The sequence below is a fragment of the Musa acuminata genome, chromosome BXJ2-4, assembly GCF_036884655.1.
Source record: "Musa acuminata AAA Group cultivar baxijiao chromosome BXJ2-4, Cavendish_Baxijiao_AAA, whole genome shotgun sequence".
Lineage (NCBI taxonomy): Eukaryota > Viridiplantae > Streptophyta > Magnoliopsida > Zingiberales > Musaceae > Musa > Musa acuminata.
Window position 1 is genome coordinate 37,253,691 of NC_088341.1, and position 24,769 is coordinate 37,278,459.

At 35.6% G+C, this 24,769-nt stretch overlaps 1 protein-coding gene across 2 annotated transcripts; it reads right to left on the reverse strand.

Annotated features, from left to right (window-relative positions):
* Nucleotides 1-172: 172 nt before the first annotated feature.
* On the reverse strand, nucleotides 173-24,686 carry LOC135585759 (transmembrane E3 ubiquitin-protein ligase FLY1-like). 2 transcript variants are annotated; one of them, XM_065105448.1, is made up of 14 exons: nucleotides 24,269-24,686; nucleotides 23,667-23,739; nucleotides 21,063-21,190; nucleotides 18,850-18,965; nucleotides 14,620-14,680; nucleotides 12,455-12,518; nucleotides 12,295-12,372; nucleotides 9,608-9,765; nucleotides 9,458-9,517; nucleotides 9,235-9,328; nucleotides 6,742-6,909; nucleotides 5,067-5,395; nucleotides 931-1,044; nucleotides 173-832 (listed from the first exon to the last, which is right to left on the reverse strand). In XM_065105448.1, the coding sequence occupies exons 1-14, from the start codon at nucleotides 24,407-24,409 to the stop codon at nucleotides 731-733; spliced, it is 1,686 nt and encodes a 561-aa protein (XP_064961520.1). In that variant the 5' UTR covers nucleotides 24,410-24,686; the 3' UTR covers nucleotides 173-730. The 2 variants fall into 2 exon arrangements, with proteins under 2 accessions (XP_064961520.1, XP_064961522.1); XM_065105450.1 differs by having other exon boundaries at nucleotides 23,667-23,736; nucleotides 24,269-24,648.
* Nucleotides 24,687-24,769: the final 83 nt, after the last annotated feature.

Below are 24,769 nucleotides of genomic sequence, written 5' to 3' on the forward strand. Positions count from 1 at the left end.
CGACTTGTGTCTCGACCCCAACACCAAACAATGAGAAAAGTCGAGTGACATAAGACATAGTGTTAAGAACTATCAACCTCACTCGACAAGAAAGACTATTTCCCTGAATTGATACTTAAAAGAGGAAATAATGCTTATGCATTTGAACCAGAATTTTGGACTTTGATGTAAATGGCCTTCGAAAAGTTGTAAATTTACTGAATTTTAAAAGGGAGTCAGAGCAATGTTGTATATAATTGAACAATATCATGATGACAAGGGAAAAAAGATGTCATACAATTATCTTTGACACCATGGTGAAAGATCTGTACATTTCAGGGGGCTAACCATAATCTTGATCTTCCAAGTCTTCAACAGTAAACTTTAGAAAATAAATGCACATATAATTTAGCTCTCTCTCTGTCTCTCTGTCTGTCTCTCTCTGCTCTATAGTTGGACTACACACTGCTACATTTCTTAATTTTTTTTTCCTTTTTCCAATGGAAATAATGGCTCTGTTTTCCACATTCTTATTGTTACATACAGGAGGAAGGCCTCATTTGCCAACTGGTCCACAGGATGATGTCATGCAAGATCTGAGAGTTACTCATGGAACCTGAAATAAAAACTTGGTCAGGTAAGAAAACCATTTACAGTGGAGCTTTTGCCACATCTACAACCATAAATCATAAGTTCCTTGCAACTTGAGCAATGTATTTGGTCCTGACTATGACACGGAACAGCGCGAGTTCTATGCTGGGGGCAGAGAGCGCCTGCAAGTTGGGCATTCCATCTTTATATCCATCCATCTCTGTAAGCATCCAGAGTGGAAGCAATGATCACAAGGTGTCACCTGCAGGACCATGTCATAATTAGTTTTTATAAAAAAACAAATCCATAGATTTTATATCTTGTACAAAAGTAAAACTCAGGCTAGAAATTCATTATTACCATATAGCCATTCGAATGCTGTGTGAAGTCAATGGCAGTCATGCAAATGACACAATCTGTCTCTTGAGACGCATTCTCAAATTTTCTATAATAGCAATATTTTTCAGGGAGGATCTGTCAATAACCAAACAACCGTAAGAACTTAAAATGATTAACTAGTAGTAATAACCTGTCAGCCAAAAGCAAACTGTTCGCATAAAAGGTAATAAGTGCACAAATCTGTGCTACCAGTGCTGCATGAATATTAAACAAAGTAATTTCTAACATTCCTAAGCTAAATAGACTAATTATACTTAAGTATGATGCATCTGATGATTTATTCCTAATATAAAAGGCCAACATCTGCAAGAAAAATACCAGAAAACTAGGACATGTTTTTTAGTACTGGGATCAAGCATGCCATATATACACTTGTCTTTATCTTAAATAAAAAGGTCTTCGGACACTCATCTAAGGTCTTAAACCTTTAAATGTGGTTTTCTCCAGAATTTTTTGTTTTCTTGAAGAAGATAATAGCCCTTCTATCTGATTGACAAAACTCCTTTCAAGAAAAGGTCTTAAAACCTTTAGACCATATGCAGAGGGTAAACAAAAGAAAATTTACTACTTAGCTGATATCAAAATGATTAAAGGGAATAAAAAATTACAGAACATATCTATATAAAAAGACAGTGATTAAATCAATCCAGAAAAGATATAATCTTTAGGAAGAGGTGAAAAATGAGAAAATATGCTACTTTAATTGTGTTCAAGTCCACCTGCTAAACATCAAGAAGATATTCATAATTGTATTAGATTATCAAAAGCCAATACAGAATCACAGATTGCCATTAACCAAAGTGTTACACAGCAATAACATTAATATGAAAAAGGGAAGACTTTGTAGACAGGTGTAAATGATATATTGCACAATGGTGCATACCACAATGCCGGGAGCAAATACAAGTGACAGACATGTCCGCTCGTCTACAAAGTCTGGTGTGATCATTACACCCATCTCAGGTGTAAAGTAACTTCTCTTACAACTATTGGACATCTTGTGGGCATTAAAATTTAAACATGTGAATTTATCCAATTCAAAGTTCCAAAATTAAACATCGTCATGTATAACACAATCTCTTTGTTTTTCATCTTTTGCATTTCTCATTTGTAACACAAACTTTCTTAAAGTTACGGTTTTCAAGATTAATGAACACACGGTGTCTATTTGCAGTGTAAATGATATGATAGGTACGTCCGGATTTGCTGGATAATATTTGTTTATCAATGGTTATGCATGAGGTTCAAAAACTATGCCCTTGAAGATCCTAAATTATTGTTTATGCTAATTCACTGGCTACCACATTTTTTAACTATTCAAACATTTCTTGAAACCTTCAGCAAAAAGAATGCATTATTGCTACTTTCTAGCACGATAACTGTCATCACCATGTGCCCATTCTGCTGCAGTGACAGCACAAGCATGCAGTGGCGCATAGAGGATAAATTGTGGTGGTGAGTAGAGCAGTTGGTAGGGAGAAATTAAAAAGACAAAAGAGCTTTCACCATGATTTATCCTGGCAGTAGCTAAATGGGGAAAAATGAGTGCTGCATCTCATTGCCAACTTAGACAATGAAACAAAAAACTGTATTGAACAATTATGAACTGGTGAGTGGAGTCATGGCACAGGTTCATGTTAGCTTAAGACACTGTAGTCAACAAGGAGTAGAATGGTGCAATCTGTAGACCTAATCATTCACAAACTCTAAAGGGTTATTAGCCATTAACACCTTGGACATACTTAAGTACCCATTTACTTTCTGAAATTGTACAAAGAAAACTGTTATACATATATCTTTGAATGTTTGAAACAATTTTAATCTCAGGTAAAAGTTTTTGTCCAAATAGTTTTTTGTCTATGGTTACATGAATGCTTTTCTTAGATGTCTTAGATGCTATTATCTAACAAGTGACTTACTCTCTGCAAGTTGAAGGTAGGTCATGCTGGATCTCCTCCAGTATACTACACGATGGAAGGCTTTTTGTTTATTAATCCCTTCAATCTTCTTTCTGTTGTATATATATCTATTCTTGTCATACATAAGATTGCCCTTGATTCTTTTTTCATCTTGCATGCTAGTCCAACACATTTTTATAACTTGAATCAGTTAATTTTAAGGAACGAAAGTCTGGAATTAGTCCAACTGAAGTCCAAGTGTCCACCAGTTCCCGGCTAATCCTAGAATTTTGGAGCTAGGTTTTTGCTTCTTCCCTTAATTTCCTCTGCTGCAAATCTCCTGATATTTCATCAGAAAGGTACAGTTGCTAGCTTGCAACTCCCTCTCCACCTCATCAGCAAGCACCCAAAGCCATTCAAATTTTCCTTGATTCTTGTCCAAGTTGTCCTTTGACTGATATGACAGATGGGAGGAAGTGTATAGTCACTAAACTAATGGGAATATTTCCACTACAGGTACAAAATTAGAGATTTAAAAAAGGGACCTACACTTCCCCACTTGTCATTTATGTTATTCCATTTAGTAACATTCTACAGCTATGAGTTCCTCCATTTCATAGCTTTGAATGATCATAAAGTGGCATCTTAAAATCAGAGAAAAAAGCTTATTGGTATCACAATCATAGAAATATTCTACCTTCAAGATTCTACTTTGGAATAAATCATGATCAACTTTTTATAAACACTTCAAGAACAAGTTTTCAAAGATACAAAACGAGAATTGATCATCTGACCTAGCATCTAACCATAAGGCATTATATTAATTGTCATGCTGAATTCATTTAAATTTCAATCTTTTATCTTGTTGCTCTGCATGGATTGTTTCACATGGTCAAACTTACTCTCTTTAGAAGCATTAGTTATCCAACAAACAAATTTTAAAGCAACAATTTCAGTGAGGCCTCTCTATGATTGCCCGAAAGAAAGGTTGCGTTTCCAAAAAAAATAAGGAAATGGAACAAAGACATCACTAAGAAAATGATCTACTGATTTCTTTAGTATTGTGTCGTTTAATTCAATCCTTCTGCTCTTGTTACAAGCATGTCTTCTTTATTTTTGCTTCATTGTTCTTGTTGTGGAACGGATTGCAATTTGCTTGTCTTTGATCATATCAAATATTGACCAAGTTCTGAACTTCAATTTTTATGCTATACTGCATAGCCATAATTTCTTCTAGTGCTAAAAATACAAAGGACTTTTCTTCAACAAATTTGCATGTATTTAGTGTACAATCAAATTGTACCCTACATTATTCACAAGTGCACCACTGACAATAGAATAATTCTTGAGCAGGAAAAAAGAAAGGAAAAACTAAAGAGACTACGAAAGTTTTAGAGAATAAGCCATGACGACACAAAGCATCATGATGGTGCCTATTCTCTTTTTTAAACATTGACCTTTGGAAAGAGGGATGCGCTAGAAGAAAAATGGTAACACTTAGTAACTAGAATTGAGCAAAAAGGTTGGAAAGGGTCATAACAAGAAGAGTGTCCCAATATTTTCTGCTAGCAGTGAACTAATGCTGTTTCTAGCAAATTTGCAAAATAATTTACTGATATTAACCAAAAGGACAGATGTGCACAAGTTAACAAGAACTTAGGGATTGAAGTAAATAACAAGAATATATGTACTTATGCAAAAAGGAATATTTGAGAAACCGATACAGAAACTACACAACTACAGGCAGCGTGGTCCAACACTCGACAAAACACGAGATAAAAGTTAATCATGTTAACTTTCCATCAACTGTGATGAATAGGAGAATTTCTTGTACTTACAGAAATAGAAAACTGAAACTAAGAAGAATTCAACATAAAAAGCAGATTAAATGTTAATGTAATATCTTCATTTACATCTATCTGTGAGGTGTAAGAGACACAAGTCATCTATCCTCTTGACATTTTGATGTTTCAAACCCTTTTTCATGTACTTAACTGCTTACTATATCCAAAAGTTAATAACATAGTTCCTGTCTCAAAACCTAATTATTTTCCTTTAGATGAAGTATTTGCCAATAGTGATGAAGTTTACTGAGCATTCATATTAACAATTATTTGAAAAAACTATCATGCAAGAACAAAAAGAATCATGTTTTGTCTTGTCTTCTTGTGACTATAATGAAAGATAGAGAACTCAAACCTGTCGAGGAATGAAGCATCGGGATCCAAGATAATGCTGCAGTAGTAGAACTGATGCTTGCAAACCCATAAATACTCCCAAATATATGCACCAATATTCATCAACCTCAATACGCAGAAAGTTGCTTGGGCAACCAAACATGTACAATGGTATAGCAAGGCGAGTGAGAGTCATCCCGACTATATAATGTGGGTGCAGGGGTTTTCTTGTATCCCGAATAACATTAGTTACTATTTGTGGTATCCAAAATGAATACATAATGAGGAGAATAGGACGCAAGAAATTGTGCATTTGGTACAGTACCAGAATGCCTCCTAAAAGAATGCCATCTGCCAAGTAGCAAAATTTGGTTAGGCAAGTACGAGAATAAAATACACCTGAATATTAAGTTCATAGTAAATATCTGCAAGAGTAGAACTTCTATGAGAAAATTCAGTAATACACATCAGATAAATCCACATCAATAAATTTAGTACCGAGACTAAAATTGAAATATTAGAAGAAAGAAGGCCCTTAATCTCTTAAGTTTATGTATCCACATAACTGTCATTATTTTGTGCAAAAGAAAAAAAACTGGGAAAAGCTGCTTACTTAAGTAATATCACAAATTTAACTAAGGCACTAATAGAAAAAAAAACTTGAATATCTTATATGAGATAGTCATCAGACACATTATAATCAATACATCAAATTATTATGACCATACATCAGCCTGATAAATTTATCAAATTATTCAGTACCACATTGAATCCAAGATAAGGGGCGAGCCTTGGTACAATGGTAGGTTTGCCTTTTTATGGCCTGGGTAATCAGGATTTAAGTCATGAGAATAGTCTCTTTAATTGTAAGGGTGAGGCTACATGTGTTGACCCTCCACAGACCCCACATTGGTAAGACTGTAAGAGTCTGGTGCACTAGGCTCATCCCCTTATTTTTACACAAGATCCAAGAGTAAAATGCTTTACGTCACCATGGGCCATTCAGGAGGGGCAATGTGACACTTGCATATCATGGTATATAGGGAATTCCAGATTGCAAGCACAAAACTGACAAACCTGAATATGTTCTTTTAATAATTCTTTGTCAGATAGGTTTTCAAAATTTACAAAATTATGTATATTGGTTATCAGTTTTTTCCAGACAATATTAACATCAATCTTGGTTGTCTTGTGTGATATTCAACATATGTGTTTGCTTATCGCCGCATCAATGGAAGAAATCCATAGAAAATGGAAAATAGGATAACTTTTACCTAGGAGAAGAGAAGGAAAGTCTTCTCCATGGAATACAAAATTTTCAATTTTCTGAGACATTTCGAAAGGAAAAAAATCCAGTCCCACAGATAATTATTAGAACCGAAAGTAGAAGAATGATAGTTTTACTTGGTTTCAATGTGGTACTGGGTCAATAACACAGGAAAGTCTCCAGAGAGCACAGCAGACTACAAACAAGTTACTTTTCTTCTTCAGCTCTTTGAAAGGGAAAAAGAAATACCTAAAACGTCTCAATATTAAACAGCATAATGTTATGATTCAATCATAGTGAATATGAGAGAAGAAATGAATAGAGGCACATTGTTATGCAAGCATCTGCATGAGCACAATCAAGGAAAATCTGAATGTATATTTCAATTGCTAATAACCATCGACAAAAAAAGTGCATACTGAGAACTTACAGAAACGGCTATAAAGAACAGATAGCTCACGCCTCATAGTTTCCCAGTTTTCACCATTATGCATAGGTCTACTTGCCTTCCATATAGCAAGAAGATATCTCATCTCGAAAATCGAAAAAACAACAAACTTGAAGAAAGCTGCTGTCGCAAAAGCATTGAATAGGGACTCTGCAACAAAAAAGCATCCCAAATTCCAAATAAGACTACGACATTCAGTGGTTCGATAATGTAGTCATAGATTCACAAAGATCCTTCAGTTTATTTTATTTGTTCAAAAAATAAATGAAAACGGTAACAACAGAAATTATCAACATATAAATGTCAAAATAATTAACAATGTTTGATTGCGCCATCGAGTGACAACTCAAGATATAGAGAGTATTGACTAGTTAATATCAGTCCTAAAGAAACAGAAATGCAACATAAATTCATGGAGGGATCGTGAAAACTTCATCCGTGAGTCATGTATTTCCTAATGCTAGATGTATGACAGATTGCTGCCTGGCATTATACCATACAACAGAGCTCAAGTAGAGAGAGGGCATGAAAACATAAGTAGAACTATTGTGCTCAAGCAAATAAGCAAATTATCAAAATAATACAATCATCCTTGTTTGGTTGCCATCTTTCCATCTACTTGACCCTTATAATCTCTTTTGTAGTCTAGGCCTTTGAGAACTTCTTGTGTGTCTCAATTCAGTTCTAACTAATACTTGATTCTTGTATGAACAATAGTTATAACCAAGGTATCAAACACCACCAGTACCAGTTGGTATGGTCTGGAGTTTATCAGTCCAACAGTCAATTAGGACATGAGCAAAGCAATTTCGTCCGGTTCAGTCTGATATGGCCTGTACTGCTCAGTAAGGTTTACCGAGCGTAAATAGCTTCGTGTAGGCCAATACCGAGTGGCAAGCCTCCCACCAGTACATTTAATTTTTTCTAAATTTTTACTAGTTGTATTGACAGGCCAGCTGTATCTTTTTTCCTTTTTCCCAGATCCCCCCATCATGCTATCTCGTTCTCTTTTTCTCATGCATTCTCTCCATCCCCCTCCTCCAATTGCCACCTCTTCCTCTTTCTCACCATGTCGCCACAAACATCTCCACCCTGCCGCATCACCACTGTCTCCTCTTCCTCTTCCACCCCTTGTTCCACCAATTCTCCTCTTTTCCTCTTTTGCCTTCTCCTCCACTGATTATCCGCTTCCTTCTCCTCCTGAATGTTGGTACATCAGGCTGTATCGAAACCATCTCCTCTTCCTCTTCCATCCCTTGTTCCACCAATTCTCCTCTTTTCCTCTTTTGCCTTCTCCTCCACTGATTATCAGCTTCCTTCTCCTCCTCTCTCCTCCTGAATGTTGGTACATCAGGCTGTATCGAAACCATACCAGTCAGGCCACCAACTGGTATGGACACCCAAATGAGACTTTAAGCCTTTGGACGTGACAAAGCAAACCATCTAAAATTTTCACTATGATTTATACTCCATACCTGTAATAAGTATAAACTTTAATACAAAAATGTCCTGTAAAACATACTAAAGAATCTTATTATTAATGTTGCAGAACAAATTTTATATCTGACAGGCCCCTCTGAATGACACACAGGTTGCTGTAAAGTTGATTCTTCTACTACTTTCATTGAATACAGTCCCTTGAGGTTTAAAGCATGGACAAAATCTACCAGACAGCACATCATTATAACCATCATAACTGATACATTTCAAGCAGTAACAGGAGTTAGTTATTTGCAAGTGGTCTTACATAAAATAAGAAGAAACTAACATAAAGACTTTAGAGTAAGCATTTATAATGCACAAACTAAGGTCATAAGCTGGCTGTTATCTACTTCAAGAAAACAACAAGGCCATAAACAAAATTTGATTGCAAATGATTCCAGATGATAACCACATTGCAAAGGATCTGTTGAGCAATGAGAAGCATAAAAAAAGGAAATGGTAGAGATGATATTTTAAGGCAACATCTGGAAAAATTAGGAAAGCAAAGGTGGATGTGTAACAACATAATCACCAGATACATGAATCAAACAAAGAAGATATACAATTGACAAAGATCAATCAGCAGGTACAAATTGCAAACAATACCGTAGGAGGTTAAGAATCAGGCAGAGCTGCATAAGTTACATGTTTAGAGGTAATAGGATTGAGTCTGCTAACAAAAATGATGCCATACCCTTTAGGGAAATAATGAAGATTAACATAGTTTACCATAAAATTTCAAATAATTTGATGACGAAAATGATATTGCATCATATGATACAGCTTTGCATCAAGGATACATAATAAATATTATGACAAATTGTGCTCATGAAACACTAACTTAAGAAAATTTGCCTTTAAACTTCACATCATGGCATTCCTAAAAGTTGCTCCAAGCACAGGGCAAGAGAATTTTCCAACAGCAGAATATTCCCTTGTTCATCCAGAAATACAAAGCTGAAGGCAAGAATAGAAACTACATATAAGACATACCTACTAATATTCCAGCAGTTAAATTCAGAAGGCACAGATATGCATCCATAACAGCTTGTTGTCCAATCATTATAATAGAAACTTTAGCAGCACCCTTTGGGAAAAAAAACATCTACTCAGAAGAAATATTAAAAGAAATACAAGCATATTTTGATTTACTTCCTAAATCTAGAGATGATATAAGACTTCTCTGTAAATAGAACAAAACAAAACAAAAACTCACAGATTGAGTATTGCTATGCTCCATTTGTCTAATCAGCAGAAGAACTTGGAGAAATGATATCTGGTGTATTAATACATTAAGGATTCCAAGAAAAGTATAATGAAATAAAAGATGGATAAGAATATGAGTTATTATTTAATAATAGGATACAAAAGTAACCATCAATGTATAGTTAACTGCTTTGTTGTAGTAGACCTCAATATTCACAGAAGTTGCATTTAACAAAATGGAGGAGAAGCACTCTCCATCACCATCTGTAGCTGGACCCTCCATTAACCCCTCTAGATGGTAAAGATCATGATTCCCATCTAATAGCAAAAAGTTTGCTTATAAGTGATAGCTGGTATGCCTCTTTAGCAAATTATTCGAAAACAAGAAGATAGACCAAGATCATATACAGGTAAAGTACTGGTAACTTTCATAAAAAGAAATAAAAAAGCATATCCATATGCTTCAGAAAGACAAATGAAATATAGTTTTTAACTATTATAAATTTGTTAAGATAAGAACTCCTTGTTCGCAAAATTTAATACTCCAAACAAGCTTTTCAAACAGTACATGGAAGCAAACCAATCAGCTAGTCTGGTGGCATGTGAATTGTGATCAGGTCCCTTTCCCACAGATTGAGGGTTCAAACTAATCCTTGATATGGTATCTTATGGGCATGTTGCTCCTTCATCCTGAGTGACAATCAACCACCCACAGGTGGGATCTGATTTGCCCAAGCAAACACTTACGTGCCACCTACATCAACTATGAAGCCTTCTTGTGTCACCAACATAATCTGAATATGCAAAAAACCTATTTCTGTTAGTCGAACCAGTCATCCAAGTCATGGGGGAGCAACCTTACAATGGACACATGGTTCGTCGTGCCGACCTACATCGAGCAGTACGTATCGGTCTGATAGGAGATCGGCATGTGGACCACCTTGTACTAAGCGGTCCATAACAAGGGACCCTATATCGTCCAATACGGGGTCTATATAGGTCGGAATGGTTGAAATCCGATCATTACTGACCTATACCAATCGATAACGATCGGATTTCGACCGATACCGATCAATGGCTGGGATTTGTTGAATTCAAACGGTCCATTTAGCCATTTGAACCAGATCTAAGGGTTTTTAAAACCCTTTTTACCCCTTCATTCTCTTCCCTTTCACTCTCTCTAACTCATTTACTCTCTCAATCTCGTAGTTATCTCATTCTCTCATTTGCACTCTCGTGAACTCCACAAGGCTACAATTTGTAGATTGGATCAAGCTAGGGAGGCTACTTAGAGAGGATTAATACCTAAGTTAGAGGAAGAGCTCTCTATTCAAAGGTATGTAGACAATTTCGCAATCGCATTTAGCAACCCACTCGGTTCAGAGACATGGCAACGATGTGAACAATAGTGCCTCGACCGATGATGGCGACGACGTCGGAGAGTCGATGGCCTTGTCTACACAATTTGAGGGTGGTGCATGGACTGATAAGTAGTGTTTTACGCATGCCACCCAAGATTCAGATCATGAAACTCGACGTGATAGTTGGTCATTATTCTCCAAGCAACAGTACGGTGATCGATCTTATGATATAGAGCAGCAGATCAATGACGAAAATAGAAGTTCCAACATTCTCCCACTAATATACGCTACAATCATACTTGTCTCAGGAGCCACCTTAGATGTATGTGGTTCACAACGATCAAACTATGACCATCACCATATTAATGCACCAATAGCATAAGATGTATCAGTATATTATGTCGTGGGATCAATTTCGAGATTGGGTCCGACAAACATATCAAATTGATATATGAATACATAGGATCGAGAACCTCGATCCATCGCTCGTGGAGTCCCGTTGTTCTTTTTTGTGATAGAACTAAGTATATCCATTGATCAATTACTTGATTCATTTGGATCTTAAAGTTTAAGTTATTTAACAAATAATCTAACAACTTAAATCATTTCTTTGTACATAATTCAATATCAACGAAAGGACGATTTGAAACATACCACAAAGTATCTCCTCAAAGTTAGGAAAAGACATGTGCCTCTTCCTAATTCAGATTGTTTTTGATAAAATTATACTAAATTTATATTTATTTTCAAGTTAAAAATCCTAATCTAACTTTTTCCTTAAAAAAAAAAATTTAGAGCTATTTTCGATCAATTTTTCATGTCGTTAGTATGCCTTGTCATACTGACACATGGTACATCGATATGGAGCGGTACGTACCATATCGCTAGCCAGTCGGTACACCGGTATGGACCGATAAGGCGATCCTTGCAAGTATAAGAGTCACTAAATGATTATTAGAAAACATAGAGACCAAAACAAGAGTGTATAAAGAAATGTTAGTTTATTGAGGTAAATGTTGGGAAGACAATTGTGTTCTTAACCCATCCTAGAGCTTTTCAAATGTTCTTCGATAGGCATCCTTTGTCTTGAAATTGGAGAGCTAACAATTTAAGGGCATGTTTAGTCTCAAGAGAACAGAATGACCTGTCCTTGAGATACAGTAAAATAATTCACTAGCTGGTGGATCACCACCAACATTATTGTTTTAAAAAATAGGTAGCAGAGATATGAAAACGATTATTTCCTGCAATAGATACATATTTTCACTCATCAAACATGATATACTGGAAAATTTAAGCGATACAGCATATCAAACATAGCTGAAGAGGAACAAGCAACCAATAACAACATTTGTCCGTAGACTCCATACTATCAATAATTCAAGCATGATAGTTTTTCATTTGCACAAAAACCTCACACCTTAGAAGTAACAAACTTGAAACAATATCATGAATAGTAATAGAAGATATCATTGAATTAAGATACCATTTTGGTTAGACGAGATACGTGAAACCTGGGCAGCTATCTCTACGTGACAGTGCTTCTCCATGTCATAAGTGAGAGCTGATAAGATAAGATAACAGTGTGACAAAGATTTTTCAATCCAAAAACTGAAGCAGATTAGAAAAACTAAAAGTAATCTTACATTTATTTCTTCGGATTTTATCTAGAGTAGATTCTTGAAAAACTTGTGAAGAGAAGACTCCAAGCTGTCAGGGAAAGCCACAATATAAAACTAAGCTAATCACCATGAACTGAAGAGTAACTATGCTTATATCTATATTGGAGAATGAGAATTTGAGTATACAATTTTATGTTGACCAAGTGACAATCAAATATGGTGACACAATTCCATTTTCCAGATTTCTAGCTAAAAAGTGGGTTTCATTCAAATTGTAGAGTCTTTATGCAAATGTGTATCAGGAGTAGAGTGTCATTTTGTAAACAGAAACTGATGATGCAAAAAACCATTTCTCAGATGAGAAAAAGGAGAATGATTAATGAAAACAAAATTCATGCAACACAGAGTTCAGTAAAAGCAATAACTCATAACACTAACGCTCAAGTGCACAATTTCCTTCTATTAACTGTCACTGTATCAGATAAGAAAGGGATCACATAACCAAAATATATAAAAGAAAACCCAATTTCTCAGTTCCGGTATATTAAGCTCCTTTGAAAAATATAGCAAGATGAACCCTATGATTTAACTTAAAAATATAGCGAGTTTGTCTTGACAAAAGTTCTCCAGAACATCAGCAACAGCTTAGCAAGGGACATTAATGGAGCTAGTTTCACAAAGCATCATGGTTCTTGATATCCAAAAGGTTTTTACATTTTTAACCTCTGTTCTAAAAATATCTCGTCTTGGCTTATGAAGCTAAATTGTGCCTACAGTAATGTAAATATAAAAATTCCAGAATCTGTATCAGTGTACCACCTCGGATTTCCTTCAAAAGTCACAAAAGATCAATAATTTACTTGCAGCCTTGAGCTTGCTTGCTGACTGACTTTATTTTATTCATCACTTCATTTGAGTTTCAAAACGTGAGCCTGCTGAAACTTTAAAATTTAAATATCAACCAAGACTACCCAATTAAGATGGTTCAGTTATGTTATATGATAGTGGTGGAAGCCAGGCAATCCACAACATAGTCCTCAGTCAAGCGATATGTAGCACCTGATACAGATGTTAAATAATGTATTCTAATGGAGTTTTAGGATGTTGATGTGATTAAGGCTGTGATTGTTTGTCAATATAAATGCTTCCATCAGATGCTACAAATCCTAGAAAAGTCCCAACAAATATTGTTCAGTAGTCCACTGAGCTCATTCTCTTTTTAGACAATCACATTTGGGGACCTTCAACCAGTTCTCTGTCAAACAAGGGCATGGGACAGAAATTAGAGTTTTACGGAATTAATCATACATCAAGATTGTACGCTACAGGCTGGTAATTGAGTATCCATAAGAATCCAATTTGGAAAAATCAAGTGGTCGTTATCATTGAAGTATTTTACTCAAACAGTCAGACAATTGTCCGCCACTAAAGAGCCAATAGAAGGGTGTAACTGATGTCTAACTATTGAAATAAAAGGGAAATTGCCTGGAAGTATAGAAGTCTCGTCAGAAGACTGAAACAACTCCTGATTATTCTAAATTGGTTTAGTGATAAGTAGCTGTATATCTATTTCTTCTCCTCCTTTTTCCCTTATAGTTGTCATCCTAAGTAACATGCATATGTATGACTGATAAAAAGGATGATATTCAAGGCAGTTATATTTGAGAAATACCCAGCTTCTGTTCTTATTCTACTCCAACATTTAAATTTCTCTTTAAATCTCAGTCTCATAGGTTCCAGTCCATTCAGCCCTAAAATATATGAAATGAATAATGGTCAGCAAGTGTAACCATCAAATCAACGAGGTTATGCCAAGTTGATAATGTAATTATTTAAGTACATAACAGGAAATTTTCACTATATATGTGAACCACAAATGTCAATGAAGCAAAGCCGTTAAGAAGCATTAGGCAATTGCATCTCACATGTCATGATCATTGAACTGAATATGGATTGTTCAGTTGAACATCATACACTATATCTAGCTCAACATAATGTAGATAGCACCAGATTAGTGCTTCCATGTAAGTTAAAATTTAGTGATTGATCATAAACCTATTACCCAAAACACAGTTTGACAGTAGATAAGATTCGAGCCACATAAAGTCCCTCAAAGCATACAATACAGAACTCAATAGACTCTAAAAGAAGCAGAATAAGGTCAACTATATACGTTGCTAATTGCTTACCAGATTATATGGATTGGAGAAGAAGTAATCTTCCTCTTGAATTGATTCATCATTTGCAACACTACAGGACACGAAGTTAAACTGTATTAGTTTTTGTACAAGAGTGACTGAAAAACCCTCTACGGCATAATACAGATATATGTTAGCTTTTTTCCAGTTTACACACAACAATGGGAATACAAGGTAAAACATAATCAGAGTATGGCAATATTTAGATAGTATTGCCAACTTATTCTGGTAAGGATTATAATTTAAAAAGGATGAAGAAAATTCAAAATAAGATACCACACAACAGATCAGGCAGCAAATATGGTGAGTTGGTGACAAAATCTAAATCAAATAAGATGTTGTATTCAGTATTAGAAGCAAAACTAAAAATTATTCACATATTTCTGAAGCCCAAGGGAGAAAATTTTCAACATTTATCTGCTCAATAGAATCCAATTGTGTGTACTGAAAGAAGAGAAGGGGAATGTATTTGCTGCTTTGGACATGAATAAAATAAATAGGCAACAACCAAAAGGCACACACCAGCTGTTTGGTTGGTGTCACCATCCACATTTGACAATCAAACACAAGGATTGAAATATCATATCGTACCGTACCAGAGTTTCGACGCTCGCTCAGTATAGTACGATACTGTACACCGAGCGGTATACCGCTCGGTATATATATATATATATATATATATATATATATAAGATTATATATTTATATATAAATATTTATATATAAATATTCTTATAAAAAGAGACGTTGACGTTGCGTCGCCTTATATATATATATATATATATATATATATATATATATATATATATATATATATATATATATATATATATATATATATATATATATATTCTGTTCCGTCCGGTAACGGACGGTCCGTGTACCGGTTAGCTGACCGACCAGTACGTACTACCCATATCGGGTGGTATTATTCGAAATTGCATACCTTGATCAAACATCCTTCATGTACTCTATTAATGTTCCCAAAAGGTAAAGTGATTTATATGGGTCAACATAGAGCTAAAGGGAAAAAAAGTGTACCTTGATACTCAATTATACTCTCCTGAACTCCCCTATGCAGAGTATCTCAGTCTCCCTCTTAGACTTACCCACCTCGCACATTTTAATTTGCTTCCTACCATATAATCCAGAGATTTTGACTTGAATTAAGAACAAATCCCTTTCTTTTACAAAAAGGAATGCTGATCAATGCAGTTTTAACTGGTCTCCCATTGCACGTCCTATTGATGTCTCATTGACCAAAATGGCTAATTAAATAATGAAGAATATGATGTCAGCATTACCATGTATGATGAAGGGGGATGGAGCTTGCTTGGTTAGCTCGTTTAGTGTCAAACACCGTGTGGATGGTGGAGTCATTAATTTGAAGGATTTTAATCAAGCCATGCTCAACAAGGTCATTGGAGAGTTATTTCAGCAGATATACCTTTTACATGATGCTTACCTTTCTTCAAGTATTTATGAAGAATTCCCCATGAAACAGAAAAAAGAAAAAAAGAAAAAAGAAACGACCACCTATCTGCAGAGAAATTTTGTTAAGTGGGGGAGTGTTGATAGTCATCAGAATACATGACTGATGAGATGAAAATGTCAGATTCAGGAAAGATTCATTGCTTACCAATGTCCACTAGATGCTACTTCGCCTCACCTGTTTAACAATGTAAAAAACCTCAAGAGTCTCTATCTTTCTTCTGGGTAGTGGAGTTAATAACCTATTGAAATCTGCTAGCAAAGATTGGCCCCATGTACTATTCAGCACCTCGATTTGTCGATTATTTTTAATAAAGATAGACTTGTTAACCTCCAAGCAATGAAAAACTCATAATCAAGAAGATGGGCTTCAAGTAAATCTTTCTACTTTCTATGTTTTTAAAATTTGACAATCTTGAATGTGTTATCTGCAGGTACTTTAATTTGACACAACATCCAGGCATTCCTAAAGCAAAGTTGTTCATGTGGCTAGCTTCAGAAAAAAGACAATAGAGAAATTCTTTAAAGGGTGGATTTCAGATGATTCTTAAAAATCTCTGCAGCAGTCAGATCATAACAATTGAATTCTTTCTAGTTTCTACTACGAAGAATTTTGCTAGGCACGCCTGGTGCCATGTTTCCTCTAATTGAAAGGTTCTCCGAACTTAATCCCAAAGGTATGGTTAATTGGAGAAATCTTTTACTGAAGATAAAGGTAATCTAGTATTGAGATGGATTATTCATTTTAACATGGAGCTTATGGAAAGAAAGAAACAGATGTTCATTTGGTGTCTCCGATATGCTGATAAGCACTATTAGAAGATTTTTTCCTCTTGAAATCAGGATTAATTAGCCCATCATTAAGGACTTCATAAACCCTTTTCTTTTTCCCCTTCCTAGTTAGAGAGATTAAGTGTTGTTTCCCTTTTTCTTCCATTCTTCCCTTTTCTTTTCTTCCTTATTGTTTCTTTTTCTCTACTCCACCCTTTATTTGTGTTTCACTCTCTTGATAAAATAAGACCACAGATTTATGTCTTTTCCTCAGTAAACATTCTAATATACTTTACTTTCAACAATGATTTTATATTTTCTTGCCAACCCCAAAAGTAGATTAGCTCCTAACTCATTACAATGCCTACTATTAAAGAATAATATAAGATACTTAGATACTATTTACAACTCAGTAGTGATAGATCCTAATTCTCCCATAGCATGCACATGATAAGCACAGTGGTAACAGCAGAATTACCATCTTTTACTGTCATGAGTTATCTAGGACAAAACAATCAAGAAACAAGTGCTGGACAGAATGACAAAACAAAAAAAATCAACTCAAGTCAGTGTCTGACAGAAGGTATGTGGTTTATATAAAACATCTTTTTAACGAAGATTATAAAAGTATTGCAACAACAATTCCAATAAAAATAAGAGATGCACTATCATCTTCAGATTAAAAATCAGAAACATATATTTGACAATTCCAGCAGCAATGACCTTGCAGCAAATAAAAGTTCCCATAAAAATAAGAGATGCACTATCATCTTCAGATTAAAAATCAGAAACATATATTTGGCAATTCCAGCAGCAATTGATGCAGATTTCAACTCTTCAGCAATGAACAGATGGAAAACTTGTGAATTAACAAAATTATACATGAATAAGCAATGGTTTAAAACTTTAGATAGGTGCCCGGGCGCTCGCCTAGGTGCTCGGCTGAGGCGAGGCCCGAGCGCCTCAAGGCTTGCTCAGGCAAGCGCCGGGTTAGAGCAAAGCATCTGAACCAAACTTGATAATCTGGTTCCGTTGAACAGCAGCTTAGTTGGTTCAATTGAACCAATTAAGCTAAATAGTTTTACTAAAGCTGCGCAACCCCCCGCCCCTCCCCCTCCCCCTCCCTACGCGACCTCAACCCATAAACCAACCCTACTTCATGCGCAGTCGTTGCCTCCATCGCCGAGCACAGGATCAATGCTTCCTCTGCCGTCGACGAACACGTCCGAAGGTCTAGCTTTCGTAGCAGTTCCCTCCGCCGCCGTCGATGCTTCCGTGTTCAGCTCCTTCCACCGTCAAGAGAGAGGACTGCAGCTTCCTCCGCTACCATTATTGTCCGAAAGTTCCTCCATCACCGCCGTCCTCTCCTTCCCCACTTTCCACCATCGGTGACTCTTTCTCCCATCTAACTACTGTTAACAGTGGATTAAATAAGTTAACAGTAGATTGTTAATCCTTAACTGATATTAAAATTAATGTTAAAGTGTTAACTATTGTTACCATGTAATAGTCCCTATTTAGCATTACTAATCACTATTTATTTAGAACTATTAATCACTATTTATTTTGAGTCTTTTGACTTTTTTGTTATTAGAAGATGGATAATATAACTTGGTAGATCTTTTCAATTTATCATATTTTTATTTGTATAATCATATTTATTAATTGTGTTATATATTTTTTATATTTTAATATTTCATAGTGTCTCGCTTCGCTCAAGTGAGCACCTGGCGCCTTGGGCATTTTTGGACCTTGGCGCCTTTTGACGCCTAGTATTTTTTAAAACATTGTGAACAAGAGAAACAAAAAATTAAATAGAAACAACCATAATCAATATCCATAATCCTATATAGCATGTACCAATCATAAATAAACCAAACGATTTTATAGCAATATAAATATGTAAAGCAAATAACATGGCCAGATAAAAAATAAAAGACAGAAGTTAGGGACTTTTACCTGTTTGCTACCATCCGAAGCTTTTGAAAAGGCCAAATATATACACCTTCAAGTCTCATCTGAGCAACTCCATGATCATGCTCATTGTCAAATACATCATGGAATGTAACTGCTCCCTGTCAAGAGGTAAGATGTCAATATTTTTTGAGAAGATAAGATGTCAAATTAGAACATTAAGATAGCAAATAGGAAAAAAATTCAATAGGAAGAACTATCATATAGACAAAAATAGTACTAAATGATACAATTTGCTCTTGTTTCATGGACATTTGCTACTAAGAATTATAAAAAGCTATTGCACATTTAAATCAAAAACTGACATTTTACACTAAGAATATTAAGGTTATCTCAAAATAGAACATTTTACTTTATTTCATAATGTAAATATAAGCTTCTACAAAATGAAGCCATAAAAATTTCTAAGAGAATAATTTCTCCCAATTTCAGAAATGTGAGTATATCAATGAATGATACAACTATTGCAAAGTTTGGGATTAAACAATAGCTTACTAGTTCCGTCCCCCTTTTCATAAACTATTGGAGCCGACATAAAATTAAAGACTACCATTACTACGATGTGTATTACAAAGATAATGATATCCTGAAATGACCATACAAAAAGGCAACAGTGGTCATCAGCTTCTCTAATGTGCAGCAAACAAGATTTGATTCTTCAGCCAAAAAGTGATGGTTTTTGCTAAAGATGAAATATTACTAGAGTTTCAAGTTTCAACAGTCTTTTCTTTTCTTTTTCCCCTTTCTTCAAACTATCTAATTAGTTTCAACTAATTCAGTGTCTTCCAGTGGAAGAAGTCATCCCAGCCTAAACTTGTAAATTGAATGTTGACAAGCACTACTCTAAAATTTCGATAAATTTTGAACCAGAATTAACAACTTTTGCAAATATATATAAAAATTAGAAACAGTCAAGCCTGTTTGAATGGACAAATGTTTAACTATAAAGGTTTTTACGCGTAAAACCTAAATAGTTAAGCTATTTAGTGCATTATTTTCTAAACTCAAAAATTAAGCAAGACATTATAAAAATTAAGTTGTCAGGAGCAGGGGTTGCTGTACCGCCTGAAATGGTACAGTTTCTATTCAAAAAGCCAATAGGTAAAACATGAAAGCCTATCAACATGGCTTATGTCATGATTACGATAGGTTTATATTAAAAGCATATCATTTGCTAGATCATATAGGAAAGGAAGCTCAATGATTAAATCTAAAAGTAAATGTGGCTGAGGAATGCATAATATATTTATTTCCAAAGAGCAGTGGAAGTCATCAAGCGCCCAGGCGAGGTAAGGCCCAAGTGCCTGCCTATTGGGCTGGGTGGGCGAGTTCACTTAGGCACGACCAAGGCGCTCGCTTGGGCCCAAGTGCTGGGCAGGCCGGGAGCCCGCCTGGTTCAACTTAGGCAGGTCGAGCCTGAGCCAGATCAAAACAATAATATCTAGTTTGATTGAACCAGTTATCTGACCAAGAAATCCCTCTTTTCCATGCGCGAGTCGTGCTCTAACGCAGGAATCCCTCTTTCACACTGAGTTTCTGCATGGCGACTAGAGTTCTTCCCATCGACGAATGATGGCAACGATGACATCATCTTCCCCTCCCTCCTAACCTTTGCCCCGTTCACCACAATCCCCCATCTCCCCCCCCACCCCCCAGGCCTCGTAGACCCCCCTTCCTCAGTCGCTCTTCCCCATTCCCCGTTCACCACTGCCTTCTTTGCTGTTTGTCTTTCTTTTACAGCTATGTTTCAATTTTTAGATAAATCAAAATTGATTATTTTTGTCTAAGTTTGTAAGACAAGTTGCCTGCTTTGCCGTTTGTCTAAGTTTGTGAGAACAACAACTACCTTCAGATTAAGTTACCTGGGAGCTCTCTAGTGGGGCTTGAGCAACCCTATTTATAATAATTAACAGCAACTGTTTATTTTTATTAATCATGATATATAATTTTTAAATTATAATATTCGAGAGGGCCTCACTATACTCAGGCTAGCACCTAGGCAACCAACTCGGGCATTTTGTACCGTGGTGTCTTTTGGTGTCTAGCGCTTTTTACTACACTGCCAAATAACAGAGCAGAGTAGGATGTTAATATTATACATCAATGATCAAACAACAAAATAATTTCATAAAATTTCTAAAACTTGATACTGAACATTTATATAATGACGAATAAATTAGAAGGATCTTCACCCATACCTGAATGTAATGGACACCATGTATTCTTGTTGGACTACTCACCAACTCCACAACTGATACACCACTAGACTTACCAAAATCTAGAAACCTAGTGGAACCATTTGTAGCATCTAAAAAGCTCCACCTTCCTACAAACCAAAAATCAGCACATAACTTCAGGTACCTTTCTCATCAGAAAAACATATTTAGTAAATGAATTTCTTCCTTCATTGGTTTAATTAGAAACAACACATGCTAAAAGGGTATCTTCAATTTAACTTCATACAAAATGGTCACTTTTGTGCACTTTCTACTCATCTAAGATTCAAGAAATAAGCTTTAGCATATGATGGGGGTTTAGGAAATACTGACATAATATTGCAACAATACCATCTGAAATAGAATACATGTAAATTACACAACTATATATAGCTTCAAGTTCTTCTTCCATGAAACAAACATGGAAAGATTAGGTCAACAATCAGAGTATATACGTTCACATTGCTGTATATCTAAACTTCTTGAATAATAGGAGGAAATGATTATTTTTAACTTTTGGTGTAAACATTCAAATTCAAATGTAGAAAATACTGCAAGTTTGATTCTAGAACTTAAAAAATCTCACCTAATCCCATGATGTTGAACCCACTCCAATCCTCATTTCTCCCTCTTTATTTCTTCTCCTTTGCAAGATTCATTGAAGGACAACAATGGTCACAGGAGAGTCCATTATAGAATGTCATGGAAAGGGAATGAGTCATTGATAAGTGCTGGAGATAGCCAACGACGATCAAAGAGTGCCATCTTGACTGTATCTCTTGGACTTGGAAAGCAAGCGAGGTAGGATTCCTCAAAGAAACCAGCCAATTATTCACATTCTTCTTCCCTTTAACATGATTGTACAATTCTCCTAATTGGAAATAGTTCATGTTTGACATTGATGTGTCTCAGTTATAAGAGTTGGGGTCATATTGGGTATAGTTCATTTTCCACCACTTTCTTCTTCTCGATCTACAATTAATTCATGACACCACCATCCAATTTTGTGCCCACCCAGAGGATCTACAGGTTAAGTTATATGCAGGAAACAAAGGATACAATTGACTGTCTTATAATTAGGAGGTACCACATCTCCACTAGATTTCCAAATCTGAGAGATGACAATCTAGATGATGCCCACCAGTCATTGTCAGCAGTCCCCAGAGCTTATTAACAATCTCACTCTCAATCATCGGCATACATCAACAACCTTCTCAATTCTCATGATCTCTATTGTCCATCAACAACTACCACATGCAACAACATCTCACAATATACTTGTAGGAAGATTTACAGGTTTCGATCCTAGATTAACTCAATTACGAACTTCCTATATAATAATAACTCCACTACTAATCAAGCATGGTCAGCTAAGAAATAAACCATTGAGCATATTAACCTATTTGGTCAATTAAATAGAGTAATAGCAGGCGTATGACAATGGGTCTTCAACTCAAAGTTCAAACCTTGAACAAATAGACAGAATTCAATTATTACTAAAACAAATGTTCAACAACATATTCTAAAGCTCAAGATTGGTTGATATTGGTAATTTATTGGTTCAATCTACCAAATGGTAGATTTAAAAGAAAATTGAAACAATACAGAAGACATCATCTAAGTCACTTCTACAAATAAATGTCAAACTTCACAACATATTATGCTAATAATTTCACTAAGTTCCTTGACTAAACCATATAGTAGCTTAAGGGCATTTAACCAACTCCACGAATGTGTCGGTTTTTCAATGGAACTAAGATTTGAGATTCATGGGTTTCCCATGTAGTTCACGAAAAGAATTTTGTAACCTGGTTAAACATCATACTAAATGATAAAGCATGAAAAGTATTTGCCTTTTAGTACAAAAAAGCAAGGATGATTGTTAAACTTCAAAGGAACATTATAAAAGCAAGGTTTAGTTTCATTATCTTTCTTTTTCTTTTATATTTTATTCATGGGAGAGGAGAAGTGAAAATGTTGCCGGTGGTGTCCTCTTGCTGCATAAGGACATCTTCCAGCACCCTTTCCAAATATTTATAAAAAAAATTAAGTTTACATAAATTATTTAAACCATATTCTTTCTAGCAGGAATGCTGACCTTCGATGTATAAGTCAGTAACTTTTTTATCAACTCATATCTTCAAGCTAATTACATTTGTATAGAATGCATAAACCTTCTCACAGGAACTATTATAGTGTCCTAATTAAAGATATTGTGACGTCGAGTTAAAATAGTAGTTCTGGTATTTAACAGGATCCACAATTATTGGGCATTTGATCATGCCACACCACAGTGACTCAGAATAAAATGGTATTAACAAAAAATAAAAGAAAGAATGAAATGGAGAGATCAAATATCTAGATAATAACATATTTTTGCTATTAAAATAATCCCAAGAAGTCAACTAAACAGATAAATTTACAAGAAACAAAAACAAAAAGGAACACAAGAAAATGTATGCTAACTTGAAATAATCCCAAGAAGTCAACTAAACTGAGAAGGAAAAAACTTGAAATGACAAATAATTTCCTGCTTGATTTTACGAATTACTAATTTAACTGGGAAAAAAAATGGTAGGAACAAACCTCTATAAGTCCCAGTAATATTCCAGGCAGAATACGAAATCAAATCATTTTCATCTCTCCTAAGGAAAAGCTGCTGTATGGAGAAACCATTAATGTCAAAAAAAAAAAAAACACCAAACAACTGATAATTGTATTAAGAAAGGTAACAACGACACCAAGTTGTAGCACCTAAAAGCAATTATGAAGTATAACTCCAGAAATAATGCACAATTTTGAAAAAGGAAAAATCAGCATGGACATAGAAGTAATCTCACTCCTCTAGTACAACCAAATAAAAGAAATAGAACAGGTTTCTGGCACAGTAATCCCATTCCTCTAAAGGACCAACATCATTGAGTAATCCATCTAGGGTTGGATATTCCAAAAAAAGTTCTACATCACGAAAAAACCTAAACCAAGAACCAGTTTTTCAACCAAGTCCCAAGAAACAACTTAAGATAATTAGGTAGAACCAGCGGTCGCTAAAGATTGACAACATTGCCACGTAGCTACAAGTGTCCTGTGATCTGAAAGATCATCACCTAGGGTTCTCCCACAGATACAATCCAACTATAATTTCAAGTTCAAGAAATAAAAAGTCAGGAGAGAGCAAAAACACAAACCTCTTCACCCCAAGAATCGGCGGCAGACGAAACCCTCTCCTTGAGAGGCCTCAGAGCCACGAAGGGTCTCACAAACCCAAGAAGCAGCAAGAACACCGCAGTACCCCAGAGAAGCCCCTTTCGCCCTCCCCTCCTCACCATGGCAGCCGCCGCACCAGACTAGCCAAAATAACTTGATCCCCAAGGTAGTCAAGATCAAAAAACACAGATGATACCTCCTAGATTACACCTCAAAACAGTCCGATCGAAGACGAAGTGGCGTCAAACCGGGTTCCAGAAGAGCACAAGTCATCGTCGTCAAAGCGTTATAGCTGAAACCACACGAGATGGCAATCTACCTGTGGCGAAAAGGATGGCCACCATGCGGGGCTCGTGGTTGCGGGGGTCAAAAGAGAGAAGCAGCGTGGAAAAGTATACTAAGACGACTATATATTGGGAATTAAGTGCGGAAACGTTTATGCATTCGCATGTTAGAGAATCTACGGTCCAAATGAGTTGTAA

What these genes read in the sequence shown, in the direction of transcription:
- LOC135585759 (XM_065105448.1), bottom strand. Translation starts at nt 24,409, where the DNA reads ATGGTGAGGAGGGGAGGGCGAAAGGGGCTTCTCTGGGGTACTGCGGTG. An exon ending in TATTACTGGGACTTATAGAG is followed by an intron (nt 21,191 to 23,666) that starts GTTTGTTCCTAC and finishes TTTGGTTTGTAG; the next exon opens with GAAGGTGGAGCTTTTTAGAT. An exon ending in TCTCCAATCCATATAATCTG is followed by an intron (nt 12,519 to 14,619) that starts GTAAGCAATTAG and finishes TTTCCCTGACAG; the next exon opens with CTTGGAGTCTTCTCTTCACA.